This window comes from Canis lupus, chromosome 26 (genome assembly GCF_011100685.1).
Source record: "Canis lupus familiaris isolate Mischka breed German Shepherd chromosome 26, alternate assembly UU_Cfam_GSD_1.0, whole genome shotgun sequence".
Classification (NCBI taxonomy): domain Eukaryota; kingdom Metazoa; phylum Chordata; class Mammalia; order Carnivora; family Canidae; genus Canis; species Canis lupus.
Window position 1 is genome coordinate 2,844,310 of NC_049247.1, and position 20,234 is coordinate 2,864,543.

The 20,234-nt window shown below is 51.2% G+C and overlaps 1 protein-coding gene across 1 annotated transcript in view; it reads left to right on the forward strand.

Moving 5' to 3' along the window:
* Positions 1-18,683, forward strand: part of TMEM132D (transmembrane protein 132D) — a 525,295-nt gene extending 506,612 nt beyond the window's left edge. The window contains exons 6-9 of the mRNA XM_038574733.1: positions 672-877; positions 2,851-3,127; positions 5,818-6,009; positions 9,173-18,683. Coding sequence (XP_038430661.1) covers positions 672-877; positions 2,851-3,127; positions 5,818-6,009; positions 9,173-10,354 — 1,857 coding nt within the window. The 3' untranslated portion in view covers positions 10,355-18,683. The remainder of the gene's footprint in view (positions 1-671; positions 878-2,850; positions 3,128-5,817; positions 6,010-9,172) is intronic.
* Positions 18,684-20,234: the final 1,551 nt, after the last annotated feature.

The following is a 20,234-nucleotide window of genomic DNA, read 5'->3' on the forward strand; positions in this document are numbered from 1 at the left end:
AGTGGGGGGCAGGACAGGACACGTGAAGGAAGAGACACCAATGGGGGTAGCGACCCTGTTGGGCAGGTGGGGAGAAGTCCTGAGGGACTCAGTAAGGAACCATGAAGAGTATGCATCAGATCCGTCCCGATGACTGTGAAGGGATGTTCTCTGGGGGAAATCCATATGGGAGCAAGAGAACACAGGACCCACAGGTGCACAGGTGAGGGAAACCCAGCAGGGTGGTTCCAGTGAAACTGGCCTCAGCCAGACCACAGGAGGCACCTGGCGTGGTGGCCATGCACCCAGACTGTCCCTCCTCCAGGCAAAACAGGGGCTGGCGGGCCAAGAGGCACACGGGCAGCACACAGCTACCAGGTAGCTGAGGGCACTGCTCCTGGCACCCAAGGGATGGGCCACCTGGCAGAGGAGGAGCAGCAAAAGAGGTCAGCAGCGTGCCCACAGCGCCTGGGGGCTGTGTGCAGACTAGAAGAAGGGGTCCCAGGAGAAGCAGTCGGACGCCCACTGAATGTGCTGCAGCAGAGAGCAGTGGGCGGCATCCACGCCAGGGCTCATCCTCCCGCAAAGGGCGAGGGCACTTTTCCTCACCTCTTCCACCTTGTCTGCTGTTCCCGAGGCGATGGGAGACAGTGAGAACTCACATGCTTCCCACCCCTCTCTCCTCCTCACAGGTGTCTGACAGATGTGACTATGTCTTTGTCAATGGGAAGGAAATGAAAGGCAAGGTGAACGTGGTGGTAAACTTCACCTACCAGCACCTGAGCAGCCCTCTGGAGATGACAGTGTGGGTTCCCCGGCTCCCGCTGCAGATTGAGGTCTCAGACACCGAGCTCAACCAGATCAAGGGCTGGAGGGTGCCCATCATCTCCAACAAAAGGTGGGTGTGCTAGTCACAACCCCCTTTCAGAGCCCCCAGTCAAATATGCTTCGCTAAAAATGGAACTTTGCAGACTAGCTGATTTCAGGCATGGCTGGATCCAGGGATTCAAATGGCAGCCTAAGGATGTTGTCTGTCCCCACCTCTCAGGCTGCTTTGCTGTATGTTGGCCTCCTGCTCTACCAGGTTTTTCTCCTGCAGGTCCAGATTTGTGGAAAATGCATCCTCTCTTTCCCCTTGGTCCCAGCAGAAGTCCTGGAGTTAGGTTAGCCTCACATGGGCTATGTGCCCATTCCTGAAGCAGTCATGGTAGTGATGACATGCACTGACTGGCCAGGTTTCAGCCACCATCCCCTGGCTGGAGCCAGAGGAACTGGACGAGGTCAATCCCACCCAAACCAGAAGAAAGGGCTAATTGATCCTGGGAAGACATGAACAACAGACGTCCAGTAGAGAGACCTGGGAGCAGACTCTGGCTGGCCTGGGCACCCTTTCTGTGCCCCTGCCCAGAAGCTCTGAGATTCCATGGTCTCGGAGATGGAATCGGAGCCTGTCACCCATGGCCCTGGCCTTTTACTCTGGTGGTATCTGCTAGGGGGACAGGTCTCCTTTATCCACATGGGTCAGCAGGGACCAAGAGAGTAGCAAGAGGACAGGCTCTTTGTTCAGGGACTCTGTCATCCTAGAGAAATGCATGCTTGAGGACCCGCATGCTGGCCACGTGGAGAAAGTCGAAAATGAGCGTAGACAATTAGAGAAGGGAGCACTCATGCTGTGTGCGCGCTCCGCAGGGGAAGAGAGCTGGCACTCCTCAGAGGGATACTCTCTACGTCCCGGCCCTTGGAGCTCCACCTGTCTGTCCTGTGGTCCTGGGAGAGGGGACAGCTTCAAGGATGCAGGGCCAGGAGGTGTTTTCTGCAGGGATCCTCCCCTTAGCCACTGGGGTTAGGAGAGGTTAGTGTGGCCGGGAGGACGCGCCAGGGGACTGGCTGAGTCTGATCGTGGCGCATCACAGCGTCAGGGCTGTCTAGCTCAGGTCTGGCCACAGACCCGGGCTGTTGTTTGGATGCCGTGATGTGCCAGAAAAAACTGACTGTACGGAAAGAGTCAGACACGAGGGGAGCAGCTAACATCGGTCCCCAAGCCAAAGCTTCCCGGTCCTTTCTGTGTTTACTGTCATGTTACCTTACCTTGAGTTCAACACTAACCCCCTGTGTGCTCGTTTATGGGGCGATAGCAGGCATCCACACAGCCCTAGCATCCTCATGCTGCACAACTCAATGCCTTGTCCCCAAACATAGTGCCTTAAAGAAGATGCATATGATCTCACAGTGTCTCCACCTCAGGAACACAGCCTGGGTGTAGCCGGGTTTCTCACAGCTGTGGTCTGGATGCCAAGTGGAGCTCAGGGTGGGGAGGGCTCTGCATTCAAGCGCACGTGGTCATCGGCAGCCCTGGCTCCTCACAGGCTATGGAACGGAGGGTCCCGCTTCCTTGTTGGCTGTTGTCCTGGCAGATGGCTAGTTCCGTAGGATGATCGCAACATGGCAGCTCCCTCCATCAGGGCAAGCAAGAGAAGACCAAGGAAAGAATACCAAGCAAGACAGATGTCATAGTCTTTTTAAAGCAGAATCCTAGAAGTGAGCTCCCCTAACTTTGGCTGTAATCTTCCACTGGAAGAAGGTTACTAGGTGCAGCTCCCAGCCAAAGGGAGGAGATTCCACCGACTGCATTCCGGGAGGTGGGGCTCAATGGGGACACCTTGGAGCACTGCTGACCACACCAGCTCCTTCAGAGTGTCAGGACTCGTGTCGCACCTTTGGTCAGGTATTCAGGGTATCACCCGTGCACTGTCTGAGCCCCACCAGGCTGGCTCACTGCCCACTCGCCTTTGCAGCCCCTGCCACACTCCACGCACAGCCCCTGCCCCTGGCCTAAGTCAGAACTACTAACCAGAACTGACTCTTTGACAGGCCAGCTCGCGACAGCGAGGAAGAGGAGGACGACGACAGGAGGGGGGGTCGCGGCTGCACGCTCCAGTACCAGCATGCCATGGTGCGGGTCTTGACCCAGTTTGTGGCCGAGGCGGCCGACCGCGGCGGGCACCTGGCCCACCTGCTGGGCTCAGACTGGCAGGTGGACATCACGGAGCTAGTGAATGACTTCATGCAGGTAGAGGAGCCCCGGATTGCCAAGCTGCGAGGGGGACAAGTCCTGATTGGCCAGGAGCTTGGGATGACCACCATTCAGGTAAGCAACCCCCAGGGCAAGGACCCTGTCTCTGTATCCCTGCATCTTCTCTCCCAGATGAGAACTGTTTGTCATTCCTTAGGACATTTCTTTCTAGAGTGAATGAGATTGTCACCTAAATTATATAAGTGGTGTCAGGATATGACAAGAGTCTTGAAATTGCTCACGTGTTGTTTGCATTTGACAAACACTGGACGGCTTCTCTGGTTGGTTTATGTCTGAAAGCTCAGTATGCTGTCTGTCTCTACAGCATGGCAGGTGTTACCACCTTGGAGAGAAAGCTCCGGATGTGAGTTGGCCTCATGGGGACCGTGGGCATGGCCAACAGCTTCTCCCTGAGCCCCGCCCCACTGACCGTCATCATGTGTAACAGCGTTCCCTCCCACCGTGAGGCCATGCTGCCTCAAATCCCACCCCAGGCCATGTGAAAACTAGGACATCTCAGAAGCAAGCTGAGGAAAGGAACAAAGTTGTTATGCTCTTCATCATCTTGGAAGCACTTGTTCCCCAGGAATAGATGAGAGAGGACAAGGGTGCAACATGGGGTTTTGGAAAAAACACTCCCCCAGACACTGTTCCAGGAGGTCCCCTGGGTTTAGTCATCTACCTCCTGTCTAAGAACAAATATGATTGCCCCATGGCTGCCCTGATCCTGCTACTAGCCTGACAGTGGGGTTTCTGACACTGCTGCTCATCAGTGAAAGTTTGGATTATGCAAGATTTAAAGCATATCCATTCTGGAAAATCGATTGGTATATAAAAGACATCATTTTACTCGAGGAGGAAAATAAATGGATTTGAAGTGACCCAGGGGTCACATGATCCGATGGTGTCTAAGACCAGAGAAGATGACAGTGAGCGAAGCAGGCTGGGTGTGAGCCAAAAGACAGCAACTCACTTGGGCCCCAGGTGCTGAGAACAGGATGGGGCCTGATGAGGAGTGTGGGGAGGACGGGGCTGCCAGTCACACCACAGAGCTGCCAAAGAAAATGCAAATCTAGCACAGCCAGATGTTGCAACTTTTCCAGAAAAGCAAGAAATCTCTTTGTTTTGTTTTGTTGTTTTTTAAAGATTTTCTTTATTTATTCGTGAAAGACACTGGACAGAGAGAGGCAGAGACATAGACAGAGGGAGAAGCAGGTTCCCTGTGGGGATCCCGATGCGTAACTCGATCCCAGGACCCTGGAATCACACCCTGAGCCAAAGGCAGATAGATACTCAACTGCTGACCTACCCAGGTGTCCCTCAAGAAATCTCTTTGCATGAAATCCTCTCATTTTTTAAAGCATGGCCATGAATTCTATTTTAAAGTTTTATTTATGTCAAACAAAACATATCTGTGCCCTAGACGAGAGCTCAAAAACCTCCACGATTGACTTTTCATTGAAGGATCTAAACCTGTGGATAGACTGAAGGGATTTAGATCTTTGGTTTAAATCTCCAGGTGTCAGTATTGGAACTAGTCAGAGATTGGAACCAGCGTGGCATTAACCACTCCCCTAAGCAGTAGCATAAGGGCCAGAAGAATAATAGCACAAGTCAGGGCTTGCGGTAGAGGACGTAGGCCAGCTTCCCACGTGTTCAACGCGGACCCTGTCCTGGTGGGGCAGCAAGTCCTGAGACCTTTTCTTTATTCCCACTCAGTCCTCCTGGGTTATAAATCCATTTGTCCACTTTCTTCTGGGGACTCATATCTCATGCTCACTGCCATTCGAATTGCCCCAACCAGACTTAGAGACCGAAACTGGTTTTTGGATAGAAATGTGGAGCTTGATAAACGAATTTAAGAGATCTTGGGGAAACTGCCATATTGACATTTGTCTTCATAATTATCAGCACCACCTCGCAGGGAGAAGTATGTAGGGAAAGCAGGTTGAAGAACCTGGAAGCCATGCCATCCAGGGTTACGTCCACGGGGAGCAAAGCTAACTCTTCAAACCTGAGTGCGGGGTGAGCAGGACAAGCGGCTCCACAAAAGCAAGATTTCCTCTGCAGGATCTAAGTGGAGAATAAGCTTCATTTCCTCTGGATGCCATAGGTGTCCACGGGAGAAATGAGACTCTGGGATGTTAGCACCCACAGTAGAGACTCACAGCTCTGTTTCTGGGGATGTCAGCTGGTCTCCCAAAAGCTCAGTGTTTCCCAAGGTATGGAATGTGAGCTGTGATACATGAGATGACGCAGGTGACACACAGACACAGTCTCCCCTCTCATATGTAAGAGAGAAACATATAAATATGTAGCTAGCACGTCAAAATCATTTCTCCTTGATGCTGTGAAATTTCTTAAATCAATTATTTAAGTAAAATAATTTTAAATAAAATATGCACTAGATAACAGAAAAATGGCAGTGCAGTACAAGAATCATAAACCTAGCACTCAGTGAATGACAATGTTAACTCCTCCTCTGAAGGACCATGGTGGTGCCTAGTGGGTAGTGAGGTTTGTCCGTAGAGTGGGGTGAGGCACCAGGTCCCCCCATCTGCTGCCAGACACCACCTTTCTGTTACTTTAAAAATACATTATATTTTCATAAGAGAGATATGTCTTTTGGAAGAAGACTTCAATGGAAAAGACCCATTCTGTTCTTTCTGGCTCATTCGTCTGTCTCCGTGAGCATCATTTATGCCATTGGAGGAAATTCTGGGACCACAGAAAGTTTTTCTTTACATGTTGGTTCTGCCTTTCAGATCCTGTCACCTCTGTCAGATGCCATCTTGGCAGAAAAGACCATCACCGTGCTAGATGAGAAGGTGACCATCACAGACCTTGGGGTCCAGCTGGTGACAGGGCTGTCACTCTCCCTACAGCTCAGCCCAGGGAGCAACAAAGCCATCTTTGCTACTGCAGTGGCTCAGGAGCTTCTGCAAAGACCCAGACAGGTACAGGGGCAGGGCTGGGGTCACACACCAGGTGGGACACCGATCAGGTGGGTCACACATCAGGTGAGGTCACATATCAGGTTATGTCACACACCAGGTGAATCATACATCAGGTTAGGTCACACATCAGGTCGGTCACACATCAGAGGAGGTCACGCATCATGTGAGTGAGACATCCGGAAGAATCCCAAAGTCAGGCCAGATCACATGTTAGGTAGAGTGATTCATCGAGCAGGTCCTACACCGAGTGAGTCATATATCGCTCAAGGTCACATTGTGGAGTGTGGTCACACGTTAGATCAGGTTACCTATCTGGTGGAGTCACCAACTGGGGAATTCCATAGAACAGTGGGATCTCATGTCGTGGGTTTCTCAGCCTGAAGAGGGGTTTGAGAGGCAGGTGACTGTCTGGCTCATGCCTCCGAGCTCCCCTAAGCAGAGCTACAAGGAAAAAAAAGTTTGCCCAGGGTAAAAGATTATAGGGCGCCAGGAGATTAGGGGCTGGACAAGGACTCCACTCCCCATTAACCACAATGCCAAGTGCGTTCAGGTAGTCGCCTGGACTGCCTCCCTCTCTTCTGCTGCCCACACTGCCCCGGATGTGGCTGCCTTCACTCAGTGGTGAAACAGAGGGGATGCCAGGAGGTGCCCACAGCTGGCTGCTCGGTCCCCACGAGGCAAATGGGGTAGCGGGCCTGGGGCGATATGGGAGATCGGAGGAGTTGCTCTCAGCAGGTTTGCAGTTAGCTCAGGGTGGGAGTAGGGGGCCTGTGGTGATGTCCATCAGCATCTCCTTTCTCTGTATTTGAGACCAGTGTCTGCTGACAGTGTGCTATGTGGATGTCAAGTGTTTTTGTGTGTCGACATGATGCTTTCCAACAGGCGCTGGAAACAGGACATTTGCAAATGTTATAGGTCCTTCTCCCTCATTAGAGGTGGGTAAGCTTTATTTTATGGAGGGAGTATGGAAGCTTTGGTGAAGCTTGCTGAGCAACAAGACAGTGGTCTCAGCTGCTGATTCTCCCTGTGGCTTGTGAAGCGGGACTGTCCCCTGGTGGGGGTGCTGGAGAGCCTCCGGGACATGTGGGGAGTTCCTGGCAGCCTCCATTCTGGGTGGGAAGCCTTCCTGGCAGCTGTACCCCCAGTACCCCCACCCCCAGCACTGCTGAGGCTGTGACCGTGCTCCAAGTTGAGCCAGACTTGTCCTCTTATCCCAGCCTGTACTTGTCACTCAGCGCTCATCAGGGCTTAGCTAATCCTTCTGTCCCTTCACTATGGTTGTTGTGTGCCGGGGTTTGGATTATAAAACCCTTGAACGTAGATGATTCCAGTAACAGATATGAATTCTTGCCAAAGACAAACCTCCTTTTTCTCAGGGCAGAATGCCAGCCAGGATTCAAGGCACAGATAACAAAGGAGAAATAACTGGGGGCTGGTTTCTCTCTTCGTGGGGTGATAAAAACCAGGCAACCGCCTGTCAGGAGTTAAGGAAGCAATAAGACAGTGAGAATGAGGCCAAAGAGCTAATCCATTTCCAACATGCAGAGCTGAACACACTACCCTGTGGTCTGCCCATACTTGGTTTGGATGGCCCTTAGTCCACGCATGCACTTGGCTCTGACACTTAGGTTTTGGGAAATCCAATGGCGTTTGAGTTTCCTGCTCCAATTTCATGGCAGATTGGAAGAACCCGGTTGAATCAGTGTCATGCCCAGGGGCCCTTGCGCTGTGTCTTGGCAGCATTCTGTAGTGAGTGGCTGGTCTAAGCCAATACCTGACAATAGCAGTATTTAGTGGCAGAGCTGCAAGAGGACCAGAAGCCACCCATCACACTGGAGGGGTTCTTCCTACTTCCAGAGACCAAACAGCTCCGGAAGAAACCTGGCTTCACTCATGGTCCCCTGGGAGTTCTTTGGTTGCAAGAAAGAGAAATCCACTCAAGCAAGCTCGAAAAACGAGGGGTTTATTACCAGGGTTTCACAGACCCCAGCTGCAGGAACTCAGAGGAGGTGGGGTATCCACATGCCCACACTCCCTCCCCTGTGGCTTTGTTTTGGTGTATTTTTTTCCTTTCCCTGTGATAAATGTTGGGCCCAGACATTTGCTTATTCTGGTTGCCCCGCCCCCCAGTCTTACCTGAGCCTTCACTTGTCTTCCCACAGCTAAGTCTTCACTTCCATCTGTCTTATTTCAAATTTGAGAGAGAGAGAGAAAGAGATAGCCACTGGCTCAGAGCTGCTGAGATGAACAGCTCTGATGGCCACTTTGTCCCTGGTCCAATCCACCATGGCATTGTGGCTGGGTGTGTGGGGTCATGTGCCTCTCCAGGCTATTCATTCTTTTGGGCTCTGGGTAGAGCAGGTTCTCCAAGATCTAGGGAAGAGAGGAAGCAATGGGGTCACCAGTTCACTGTCAAGCACAGTGACAGCTTCCCTGAAATTAAAGGCTCGCATTAAGTCAGAGATTAACTCCTCTGTTATGGTTTGCCTGGTCTGACTCGTCCCAAGGAAAGTTGATCTAAAGCACCAAGAGATTGAAATGTGTACAGACCTTGGCCAAAAATAATGTAATAAGTATTTTCCATTTAAATGTGTAACACTTGGGACACCTGGGTGGCTCAGTGGTTGAGCATCTGCCTTCGGCCCAGGGCGTGATCCCGGGGTCCTGGGATCGAGTCCCACATCGGGCTCCCTGCATAGAGCCTGCTTCTCCCTCTGCCTGTGTCTCTGCCTCTCTCTGTGTCTCTCATGAATAAATAAATAAAATATTTTTAAAAAAATAAGTGACATTCATAAGTGATCTCACTAACCAGGAACATCCTTTGACATGTGATTTATGGTTACGCAGAAGTAGATCTTGCACCACCTAAAGATTCCATCTTTCTTTCAACTGTTCAGGGATGAAAAGTAGATCTGATTATGGAGTGTTTGGTATGGGCCCTGCTTTGCTGTCATGTCAATGCCGTGTTGTGTTCTTTTGGTTTTGCATCTTCATGAGCATCGGTTCTTTTCCATGACCCTCGTGCATGTGGTCTCTTATTTCCGCACTGCTTTAAAGTGATTGTTCTTGTTGCATCATCTTTGCCACTGAATGCCTACTTTACAAAGACTTGGTGTTCTGTGAGCTCTGGGGCCCGTGCTCATTGACTTATTTTATTTGACAGGAAGCAGCCATCAGTTGCTGGGTCCAGTTCAGTGACGGCTCCATCACCCCCTTGGATATCTACGATGGGAAAGACTTCTCCCTGGTGACCACATCCCTGGATGAGAAAGTGGTCTCCATCCACCAAGACCCCAAATTCAAGTGGCCTGTAATCGCTGCTGAAACCGAAGGGCAGGGTGCTCTGGTGAAAGTTGAGATGATCATTAGCGAATCATGCCAGAAATCCAAGCGGAAGAGTGTGCTGGCTGTGGGAACAGCCAATGTCAAAGTTAAGTTTGGCCAAAATGATGCTAACCCCAATGCCAGTGACAGCAGATACACTGGCTCAGGAGTTCACCTAGAAGATAATGTTGGTGACAGAAGAGCCAAAAAACCCTCTCAAGAATGGGGGAGTCAGGGGGGACAGTCCTATGGCAGTTCTTCTATGGGGCTCGTGGAAGGAAGAGGATCTACAACAGAGAAGTCAACGTTCCAGAGAAAGAACAGCCAGGGAAGCCTCTTAATTGATGACAGCCATCTGCAGACCATCCCCATCGACCTCACCAGCTTCCCCACCCAGGGGGACCTGCCCAGAGACAATGGGGAGATGGACGAGAATGGCCTCACCCAGGCATCCAAAGGGCTGAGTGACCTGGAGATCGGCATGTACGCTCTGCTGGGGGTCTTCTGTCTGGCCATTATGGTCTTCCTCATCAACTGCGTGGCCTTTGCGTTGAAGTACAGGCGCAAACAGGTTCCCTTCGAGGAGCAAGAAGGTATGAGTCACTCCCACGACTGGGTTGGGTTGAGCCACCGGTCGGAACTGCTGGAGATCCACACGAACTTTGCGTCCTCCCAAGATGAGCAGATCACTGCCATTGACAGGGGCATGGATTTCGAAGAGAGTAAGTATCTCCTCAGCACAAACTCCCAGCAGAGTATCAATGGGCAGCTGTTCAAATGCTCGGGACCCCCAGCTGCTGATGGGAAGGATCAGAAAAGTGAGCCCCCAACGTCCCCTACCTCGAAACGGAAAAGAGTAAAATTCACCACGTTCACCACCATCCCCTCGGATGAAGGATGTCCCACTGTGAACTCCATATCGACCAGTGGTGAGGATGTGAGCTGGGTCTGCCAGGACCTGGACCCTGAGGAGAGCAGACAGCCACACAGCTACATGGAAAGGTTACATGAGGATGTGTAGCCGGACACTTGCAGACGCTGGTTCTCACTCACCTCTCAGCCTTTAATTTGGGGATGTGTGGCAAGGGTGTCCCCGGGAAAGAGTGAAGTGACAGGACCACATAAGATCGCCCCGATATCAGGAGAGCCCTGGTAGACAACACCTATCCCATGTCAGGATTGGTGCACACGTTCTGGCATCCAGTGTCTTGGCCGGTGTTACGAGACGGATTGTGCACAGCAAGATTTTTAAAACTTGGAAGAAAAAATGAGTTCTGAATCACTGAGCTTCTGAGAGGTTCCAGGAGAGAACAGCCCCCCTCTGTCCGCCCCTCTCTTTCTCTCTTTAATCAAAGCCCTGTGGATGTTGTGGAATCCACATGGGTCCAGAATTCACTATCCGCAGACTGCAGAACGCCAAGACTCAGGGGCATCGATGGGAGTGGATGGATGGGAGGCAGTGAGTGATTTGAGCCGAGGCACACATCCCATCGCGAGTGGGACCAGGGGCAGCGTCCTGAGTGTGGGCAGCTCCCAGCGGGTGTCACGGCGGGATGTCATCTTCCCTAGACCCAGGCACTGCAGCTGCTGACAGGCATTGAAGGGGAGCACATGGGCAAGTAGGCCACAAGTCTTTTTGTAACTAGATATCCAGAACAAACGAACAAACCCTCTGGGCAATGTGGGGCATTTCTTTCTTTATAAACGAGGGATATAGGGCACAGGATGTCAATCCTGTTCAAAGAACCAGGCTTTGGGGGGCAAGATCGCTGTGTTTGAATCTGTACTCCACTGCCCTGCCAGCTTTCTAAAAGCTGCCGCTCACCCGTAGGCACTGGGTGCCTTTCCAGCACCCACCCTCTCCCCGTGGCCTGTGCATCAGTTCCAGGTGACATTCTGCAGTGGGCCCACCAGGCAAACATCACTCGTGTCCTTTCCTTGAAGAGGCGGATCTTAGAGGAAAAGCGGTTGTCACGGCGAATTCAACACCAAGGGACACTGGTCCCTCTGCTCCTCTGGAAGGACCAGAGAGCCGTTTTGTGACGGCCCTGTGGACGGCCACACCAGGTCTCCGTCCACACTGGGTCCCCCCGGACCCAGCTGCAGAGATTAACGTGGGTGTCGGTGTGGTGTGGGGGGCACTGGGGAGCTTGGGTGAGCCGGGGCCCGCCGTGCTGCAGGTGGGCCTCAGGAGGCCCATCCATACCCCTGTGCGGGCTTGGACAGATGGAGGGACAGAGGTGCCTGCCCTTGGGGGAGAGAGAGAGGCCCTGCCTGTCCTGAGAGCTTTAATGTGGTTGTTTGAAATCAGAGTGATTTTGAATGTGTCCCAAACTCCCTGCACAGGTATGGAGCCGGTAAGAAGGTCAGGTGTGGGGAGAGAGGAGCGGGTTCCTGTCCCGGCTCCAGCTCCCACCAAGGCGGGAGGAGCAGGAGGTCCCAGGCAAGGAGGGCCAGACCCAGAGAGCACAGCAGGGGGAGCACAGCGAGGCCGGCTCTCTCCCAGTCCCTGCCCTCTGTCACTTTGTCTTTCTGCTCCGTGATGCTCTTCTCTGCTTTCTCTCCTTCTCTCTGTGTCTCTGTCTCTCCCTGACCCTATTTCTCTGCTTCCTCTGTGTCTCTCCCTCCCCCTTCTCATTTCCTTCTTCTTCTCCCCTTCCTCCTTCCTCACACCCCCTCTCTAATGAATATAATTGAATTCCCCTTAGATCACGGGTGTCACTTCCACCAGCTCAGCCTTCCCACCTTAGCACCCCCTAAATGAGGTGCTCCCCATTTGCTCTTCCACTGGGATTCCAGCAGCCCTGAGCCACCTGCTCCCGTCCCCGAGTCTACTCACCTTGTCTGGTTGGGCGATGACACTGTCAGCCCTTCTCCATGACTCTCCTTTGCTTTCAGTCGACTTCCTGATATTTCTTTCCCTTCGTACCTGCGTGATGTCCAATTTCATGTGGCAGCTGCTGCCCACTCTCACATCCATCCCCCTGCAGAATGTATTGTAGATCGTAAGAATGTAATATATGTTTATACACTTACCGACTGTAAATATAAAGTTTGCATTCAGCAGCTTTATGGCTGTCCTTTTTTTTTCTACACACTGAAACCCTCCGAGGGGCTGGCGCCCGATTGCAGATGGCTCTCCAAATGCTGTGGCTTTGGTAAATGAAAATGCAGATTTAAGGATCCCAGCACAATCCAATTACACTCTTACATGGTGTAATGTTACTCTCTGCATCAAGACAATGTTGACACATGATGACAAAGTGTATTATGTACTAACTATCTGTCCTTCAAGACCTGAAAGGATTTTCAAATAAATCACATGTGCAATTCCCTGCTAAAAGCCTGCTGACTGATGGTGGTAAGTGAGAACCATGTCAGGCAAGCGTATATCCCAGCTCCCTCTGGGCTGCAGCAAGCAAAATTGCTGTCCTTCCTTTGGATCTCACACATATATTCAGATGTCAGCTTCCTGAGGTGTGCCCACGGTGGCTCTGGGCTGAATGAAAAAGGCTGATTTTTAGATTCCTCCAATGGCCAAATGCAGCCTGAGACCATTCCACAGAAAGAGAAGTTGTATGAAATCCTTGGATCCATGCAACAGTATCAAATGATAGATCACTTACTTATTCACCTGGTATTTACTGAGCACCTACCATGTGCTTAGACCTGTTGCAGGCACTGGAGATGGTGCACTGAATGTGACATGACTGCTCTTGAGAATGTTACAGCTAACCAGGCAAGGGATGACATCAAAATAAATTTCAGATCCATCATAAATTATAGAAAGGATGATAAAACAGATTACAGAATAGACAAAAACTGAGTCAATATTGAACTATTTTCTTTTGAAAACAGACACTTTGGTAAAATGAGGCTTACAACCCCACTTGGCCCTCATTGGAAACAGTGGATTTGCTATTGCCACCTCCGGACAGGACACCCAGATTGTCTCCCTGACTGACTTGCCATCTTTGCTATCACTTTCCCTAGAATAGAGAAGTAGTCCTTCCTGGTCACATCTCTACCCAAAAGTGCAAAAAGAAAATATAGGCAGAGGGACGTTGTGTGTTCCCAAGACAATTAGGGAAAAGTCTATTGCTGTTCGAAAGAGAGAACAGCCCTGTGTGTCTCCCATGAAAACACAGACCGTTGTTGTCTAACAAACACGACTTCACACAGCCTGTAACGCCGTCTCTGTGCTCGGAACTCAAGAAAGAAGAAGCGATCTGAAAGTCTTGACAAAACGCTTTTCCAACAGAGTGCCTTTTGAATGTGAATAAAGTGCAGCTGTCCTGCTTTCCCCCACACCCGCCTGCATCCTTGTTTCTGCTCCCGTGGGGCCCTTGGAGCCAGTGAGCTCCCCACCTGCTGACGGAGACCCCCAGAGCAGCAGGAGCCGTGCCCTTCGTGTTGGTCGTGGCTGGCCTGTCGTGGTTGGTCTGTCGTCAGGTGAGTTGGGCCGCCAGGGCCGCCTCCACGCTTCCCCAGACCTGGGGCTGTGAAAACAGAAATTTCCTTTCTTACAGTCTGGAGGCTAGAAGTCCCAGGGTCAGCCGGCAGCAGGGTCGGCTCCTTCTGAGGCCGTGGGGGAGACTGTTCCAGGCCCCTCTCCAGCTCCTGCTGATTTGCTGGCCGTCGTTGGCACTCCTTGGCTTGTAGATGCTTCACCCCCACACCGCCCTCATGTTCACATGGCATTTCCACACGCTGTGTGTGCATCTGTGTCTGAATTCATCCTTTTATCAGGACACCAGGTGTATCGGAGTGGGGTACAAATTGCATCTGCAAGGATCTTGTTTCCAAATAAAGTCCCACCTACTACTGAAGATTAGGACTGCAACACAAGAATTTGGGGGAACACATTTCAACCTATAATGCCCATCTCTGGCCCAAGGTCTGGGCAGCTCCACTTGTGAGCAGATTGAGGGCAGCTGACTACAACACAGGCCAACCCAGCATTGGGCAGGGGCCCACCATGAGCCCGTCCACAAAAGTCTTTACATACCCTCTGTCCACACCCACTTTACAAGCGGGGCTGTGCCAGGACACCCTGAGAGTGCCAGGGAGCATGTATCTGTTTCCTCTGGGAAGGTTCAGAACTGTGAATGACCTTGTTAGTCACTTCCCAGGTATGGTCATGATCTCCTCTCCAGGGGATCCCCCCAGCCATTGTAGCAGCAGCCAGCAGGGCTCTGGTAGGATGGGAGTGACCAGGAGTACACCCCAGGGCAGCCTGTGTCCCCAAGTCCAGCGATCATGGATGATTTGGATTTGCCCTGGGGGTGACTAAGGGGTGATGGAGAAATGGGTAGTGGGAAGAGGATGCTGTGGCCAGAGGTCTAATGGAAGTCTGCCTTGGAGCAGTAGAACTCCTGCCTGAACCAAGACCCTCCTCTCAAAGTCCTGCCCTACACCTGCCCTACATGTGGCCCTACACCTGCCCTATACCTGGCCCTACACCTGCCCTACATCTGGCCCTATACCTGCCATACCCCTGCACCAAATCTGGCCTTACACCTGCCCTATATCTGGCCCCAACTTATGTGTTTATGAGGGAAAAAACACAAATATGTGTGTCATACATGTATGAGTAGGAGAAGGAAAAGGCCAGAGCTACATGAATTTGGGGAGATGTGTTCATTTCCCTGGGGCTGCCATAACAACTGTCCATAGACTGGGAGACTTAAAACAATAGGAACTGCCCCACTGTCCTGGCAGCCAGATGCCCCATATCCGAGTGTGTTGGCAGAGTTGGATCCCCCTGAGGGCTATGATCAAGTCTGCCATGCATGCCTCTGCCCTAGGTACTGGTGGTCCTGGCAATGTCCTGTCACCACACCTCCTTCTGTCTGCTCCCTGGGTCCAAATAGTCCTCCTCCTACACAGACATAAGTCACTGGATTAGGATCTGCCCTGTTCTAGTTTGACCACATCGTAACTCACTTCCATCTGCAGAGACCCTTTCCTAATCAAGTCATATTCACAGGTTCTGAGGGCCAGGACTGCAGTATAACTTGGGGGTTCAGGGATATGATTCTACCCTATTCCAAGGACGAAGCAGTCCCCTCAGATGGGAAGAAGACCGGTCTTGATGTTGGATTTAGTGAGAATCTTTTCATTGCAAATGATATTTTTAAAAAAATTTTTAACTGGGCTTCAGAAAGGAAAAACAATAGAAACACAGAATTTAGTCTTCTGAAGGCTGCACAAGCAAAGGTGCGTCCTACTCCCAGAGTGGTTGATCTGGGGGGTCCTGTGTTACCTGCACCATGTCCAAGCTCTGCGCTTACCTGTTTGACTTCATTCTCAGGCAGAGCTCTTCCACACAAGGGCTTCCAGAAGTTCCAGCCATGTTAGTTTCCCAGCTAAGAATCTGAGTAAAGACAGAAGCCGTCCCCTCATCTTCAGAAAAAGGCCCTTAATTGACCCCTGAAGGCCTGTTTGCATCACAAGCTGAAGTGAAATCAAATCTGTCGCCTGCAAGCTCAGAGGGCCCAGGCCTTGCTCACGGGTATCTCCTTCCAGGCCTGGAAGCTGGGAAGGGAGTAAGCCCCCATCTACACCACATGGGCTACACCACATGGGCTCAGAACAGAGAGGGGACGGTGTCCAAGAGGAAAATCAAAAGACTTTTGCCGTAAGAATAGATCTGGTCCTGCCACACAGTTGACGCAGTTGATGTGCTACTGTTTCCTTGCTTTTTCCACACCCCCCATGCTGGAGCCATAAATACAGGACTCCAGAAAATCGAGGGCCAGGCTGTGGAAGGGAGACCAAGCCTTCTTCAGAGATAACCTGCGTGAAGAGTACAGTGGAGCCCCACCACTCCGGCTGGGTCCCCCTGAGGGTCCCATGGGCCACATGCTCTGTGTCACTGCCTCTTTCTCGATCTGCCAGACTTTGGATTTCTTGTGGCTGCTTTTCTCTGATGTTCAGTCAAGTCTGATCCACCAGTTATGCAAACGGACTCAAAGCACCGTGGTTTGGTTCATAACTTTAAAAGCTCCTGCCTTGTTCTACGTTGCTCTCCCTGCATTCAGAGTATTTCATGGCTTTTAAATGAATCTATGAAGTAGACAGTTGATGTTTGTTAAAAGAAAATTAATAGAGTGACCTTTTTAAAACATAAATCATGTCACTCCCAGCTTAAAACCCTCCAATGATGCCTATACGTCCTCCAGTGGAGTCCAGAGTCCAGACCAAGGCCCACAGGCACCCAGTGACGTGGTGCCACCCATCACCCCATCCTCATCCCGCCCCTGTCCTGCTCTCCCACTAAGTCCCAGACTCATTGGTCTCCTTTGGTCTTTTCCCCTCATAAAACAGGCTCATCTGCACCTTGGAACCTCTGCCTGTGTAAGCTCTCCTCATCATTCAGCCCCCAGCTCCTACGTCCCTTCCCTTGGCCTGCTCTGATGACCTTAAAGAAGCTTCGCCCTCCTCTTCCTTCCCCACCCAACCCTCTCCCTTTCTACCCTTCATGGTTCTCAGGGCACTCTGGAGCTGTGCTTTCTAAGTATGTTCTCTCTTGCTTGTTGTGTGCCTTACCTTATAGAATATACTTCAAAAGAGCAAGGATCTCATCCAACCTGCTCTCTGCTATATACCCCATGACTGGAGCCATGCCTAGCAAGTCAGCAGCCAGTAAGCAAGCATTTTTGGGTGGATGGATGGGGGGATGGGAGATAGATTGATGGGGAGATGAGGAGGATGGATGGATGGATGGATGGATGGATGGATGGATGGATGGATAGGTGAACAGATGGACAGATGATTTTATGTTTGGATGGATTGATGGGAAAACAGATGGACAATGAATGGTTTATAGAACAGAGGTGATAAAGGCATCATCTAATAAATTAAGTTGGTCACGTGGTGGGAACCAGGAAACTGAACTGTTGCCAGGGAAATTCTAAAAAGGCATCTAGCTAACTGCTGCACCATATGGATGTGACACCAACCTCTTCCTCTGGGCCAAATAGGCAAGTCCAGATTTGGTCACTTTACAGGAGGGAAAAGTAAGTCAGAAGCAATACCTGCCCTCAGGAGACACACAGATGATAATACCTGCCCTTGTCTCTTTCTTAAGACCTTTGCTGGTTTACTTTGATTTTCTGAGCTTCTGCATGCAGAGTGCAGTATGAACTCAGTGTCCCTCTTCTTCCCAGATTAATCTCAGGGTTGTGCCAGTCATGCTGTACACACGAGTGTCTGCAAAGTCTGCTGACGAGCAGAACTTCCCCGGCTCTCTCCTGCCGGGGGAAGGAGACAGGAAGGGGATCCCTTCCTCTCTAGCACCCCCTCCCTGTACTGGAAGTTTTTGGGCACATGGGAGTTGGGGCAGTCCAAGCCTGCCTTGTGGTGCACTTGGGACCCTGTGACTGACAGTGACGAGGACAGTGCACAGTAACAACAGTGACAAGGACTGTGCACAGTAACAACAGTGACGAGGACTGTGCATAGTAACATCCCAATGGGGGCTATGAGGAGTGAGTGGGAGTTCCCCACACTTGGCCCCCGTGGTGGCAGGAGGAGTGTAGCCTGCAGAGCACCCCACCCTCACATGCCCCTCTTGACATGAGATAGATCTGTGTTCCTTACACCACTGCTCTTGTGCTTTATTTATTACTGTAGCAGCAACCTGATTGATACAGCCCGTTAAATACAATACATTCATTAGATGCTACTTAGTTCGCTGAGTGGCTGGCTTCCTGAGAACAGACCTTCATGCTGAGGTGAGAACTTGGGGGTGTGGGGAAGCAACAGGATTCCTCCCCCCCACCCCGTCAGGTGCCCCCGGGGACCTGGTCTGGAAAAGCAGAACAGATGCACCACCTAGACAGTGGGGCCTCTTCTTGATTCTGAGACCAGCTTAAGGAAAACACGGGGGACCCCTTGCCTGCCGCTGTGAACTAATTAGCTGGCCCAGGACTGTCTGCTTTGTTCCATCCCCCAAGACTCGCCCCAGAGGCCTCTGTGCCACCTGGCTCTCCCGGCCGCGCTGCTGGCGCCTTCCCCGCGTGCCCTCGGAGGACTCGGGGCTGCAGGTGCCGTGGCGGCTCAGGCCTACCTCGCTGTGCCCACCCTCCGGGCAGCCGCAGGGAAGGGAGGGGACGGGGCTCTCCTGCCCCTTCCCAGCGGGGGCCGGGGCCGACCACCGGCTCTGACCTCAGCGTGGCCTCAGCTGCTGGGACCAAAGCTCACAATGAAGATGAGATCCTGTGCGTGTTGGCCATGTCTATGTCTTCCTCTGTGAGATTTCTGTTCATGTCTTTTGCCCATTTCATGATTGGATTGTTTGTTTCTTTGGTGTTGAGTTTAAGAAGTTCTTTATAGATCTTGGAAACTAGCCCTTTATCTGACACGTCATTTGCAAATATCTTCTCCCATTCTGTAGGTTGTCTTTTAGTTTTGTTGACTGTATCCTTTGCTGTGCAAAAGCTTCTTATCTTGATGAAGTCCCAAAAGTTCATTTTTGCTTTTCTTTTGCCTTCGTGGACGAATCTTGCAAGAAGTTACTGTGGCCGAGTTCAAAAAGGGTGTTGCCTGTGTTCTCCTCTAGGAGTTTGATGGAATCTTGTCTCACATTTAGATCTTTCATCCATTTTGAGGCACTTAATGGGATGAGCACTGGGTGTTATTCTATATGTTGGCAAATTGAACACCAATAAAAAATAAATTTATTATTTAAAAAAAAGAAGATGAGATCCTTGTTTTTCTTTTAGCCCCTCCCCTTTTCCCATGATCTTAGGAAAATGTAAACCCAAGAAAATCTATCAAGTCACGCAATGAAGCTAAATATCCCACTGATACTTCAAAATGTTCATTTCCGGGCAGCCCCCGTGGCTCAGTGGTTTAGCGCTGCCTTCAGCCCAGGGTGTGATCCTAGAGTCCTGGGATCGAGTCCCACGTCGGGCTCCCTGCATGGAGCCTGCCTCTCCCTCTGCCTGTATTTCTGCCTCTCTCTTTCTCTCTCTCTCTCTCTCTCTCATGAATAAATAAATTTTATAAATAAACAAACAAACAAACAAACAAAATGTTCACTTCCCCCAAAGGTTCCACCCATTTCCGCTATCTGGGGTGATTGTGGACTCCATCTGTCCCCGAGGGGCGTGCTCCTTATTTCCTCCCTCTCACCTTCCCATCCTTCCTGTGTGCTGGCACCACTGTCACCGCACATGAGAGTGGCCTCGCTGTTCTGTGGGGATCGCCACATTCCCAAGGGGCACTTTGCCAACCATGACTGTCACCTATAATTCACTGCGGAGAAGAGAGGCACCGGACCTGGAGGGACCCCTGAGGCAGAGCCCAGCCATCTATAAGCAAGAAGACTTTCCAAATTGCATTTTTCCCCCCATGGATAAATAAACAAAATCTAAATCCTTCCCATTTTAAAAAGCCTCAAGGAATATGCAAAACTCAGTGTTCTCCTTAAGGTATTTGAAAATAATTGTGGTAGAGAGAGAGAGAGAGAGAGAGAGAGAGAGAGAGAGAGAGAGAGAAACAGGTTAAATGAACCTGTGGCCCAGAAAATCCCCCACTGGAATTTCAGTGAATGCAGGGCTGTCTCCTCCTCGGAAACACCGCAGCCAGACCACTGTGTGGGCTGCTTACTAGGGCAGGATTCATCTTCTGGACAATCCCATCTGGAAGAACTGGGTCAGGTTGCTTTAAGAAGCCCGCATTCCCTGGGGCATGTGGGTGGCTCAGTGGTTGAGCATCTGCATTTGGCTCAGGTCATGATCCCGGGGTCCTGGGATCAAGTCCTGCATCAGACCCCCCACAGTGAGCCTGCTTCTCCCTCTGCCTAGGAGAGAACACCAAGACTAGGTATTCCTACAGTAGGAGTAACCACTGCCCAAAATAATAATGTGTGTTCATGATTCACTGCTGCACAA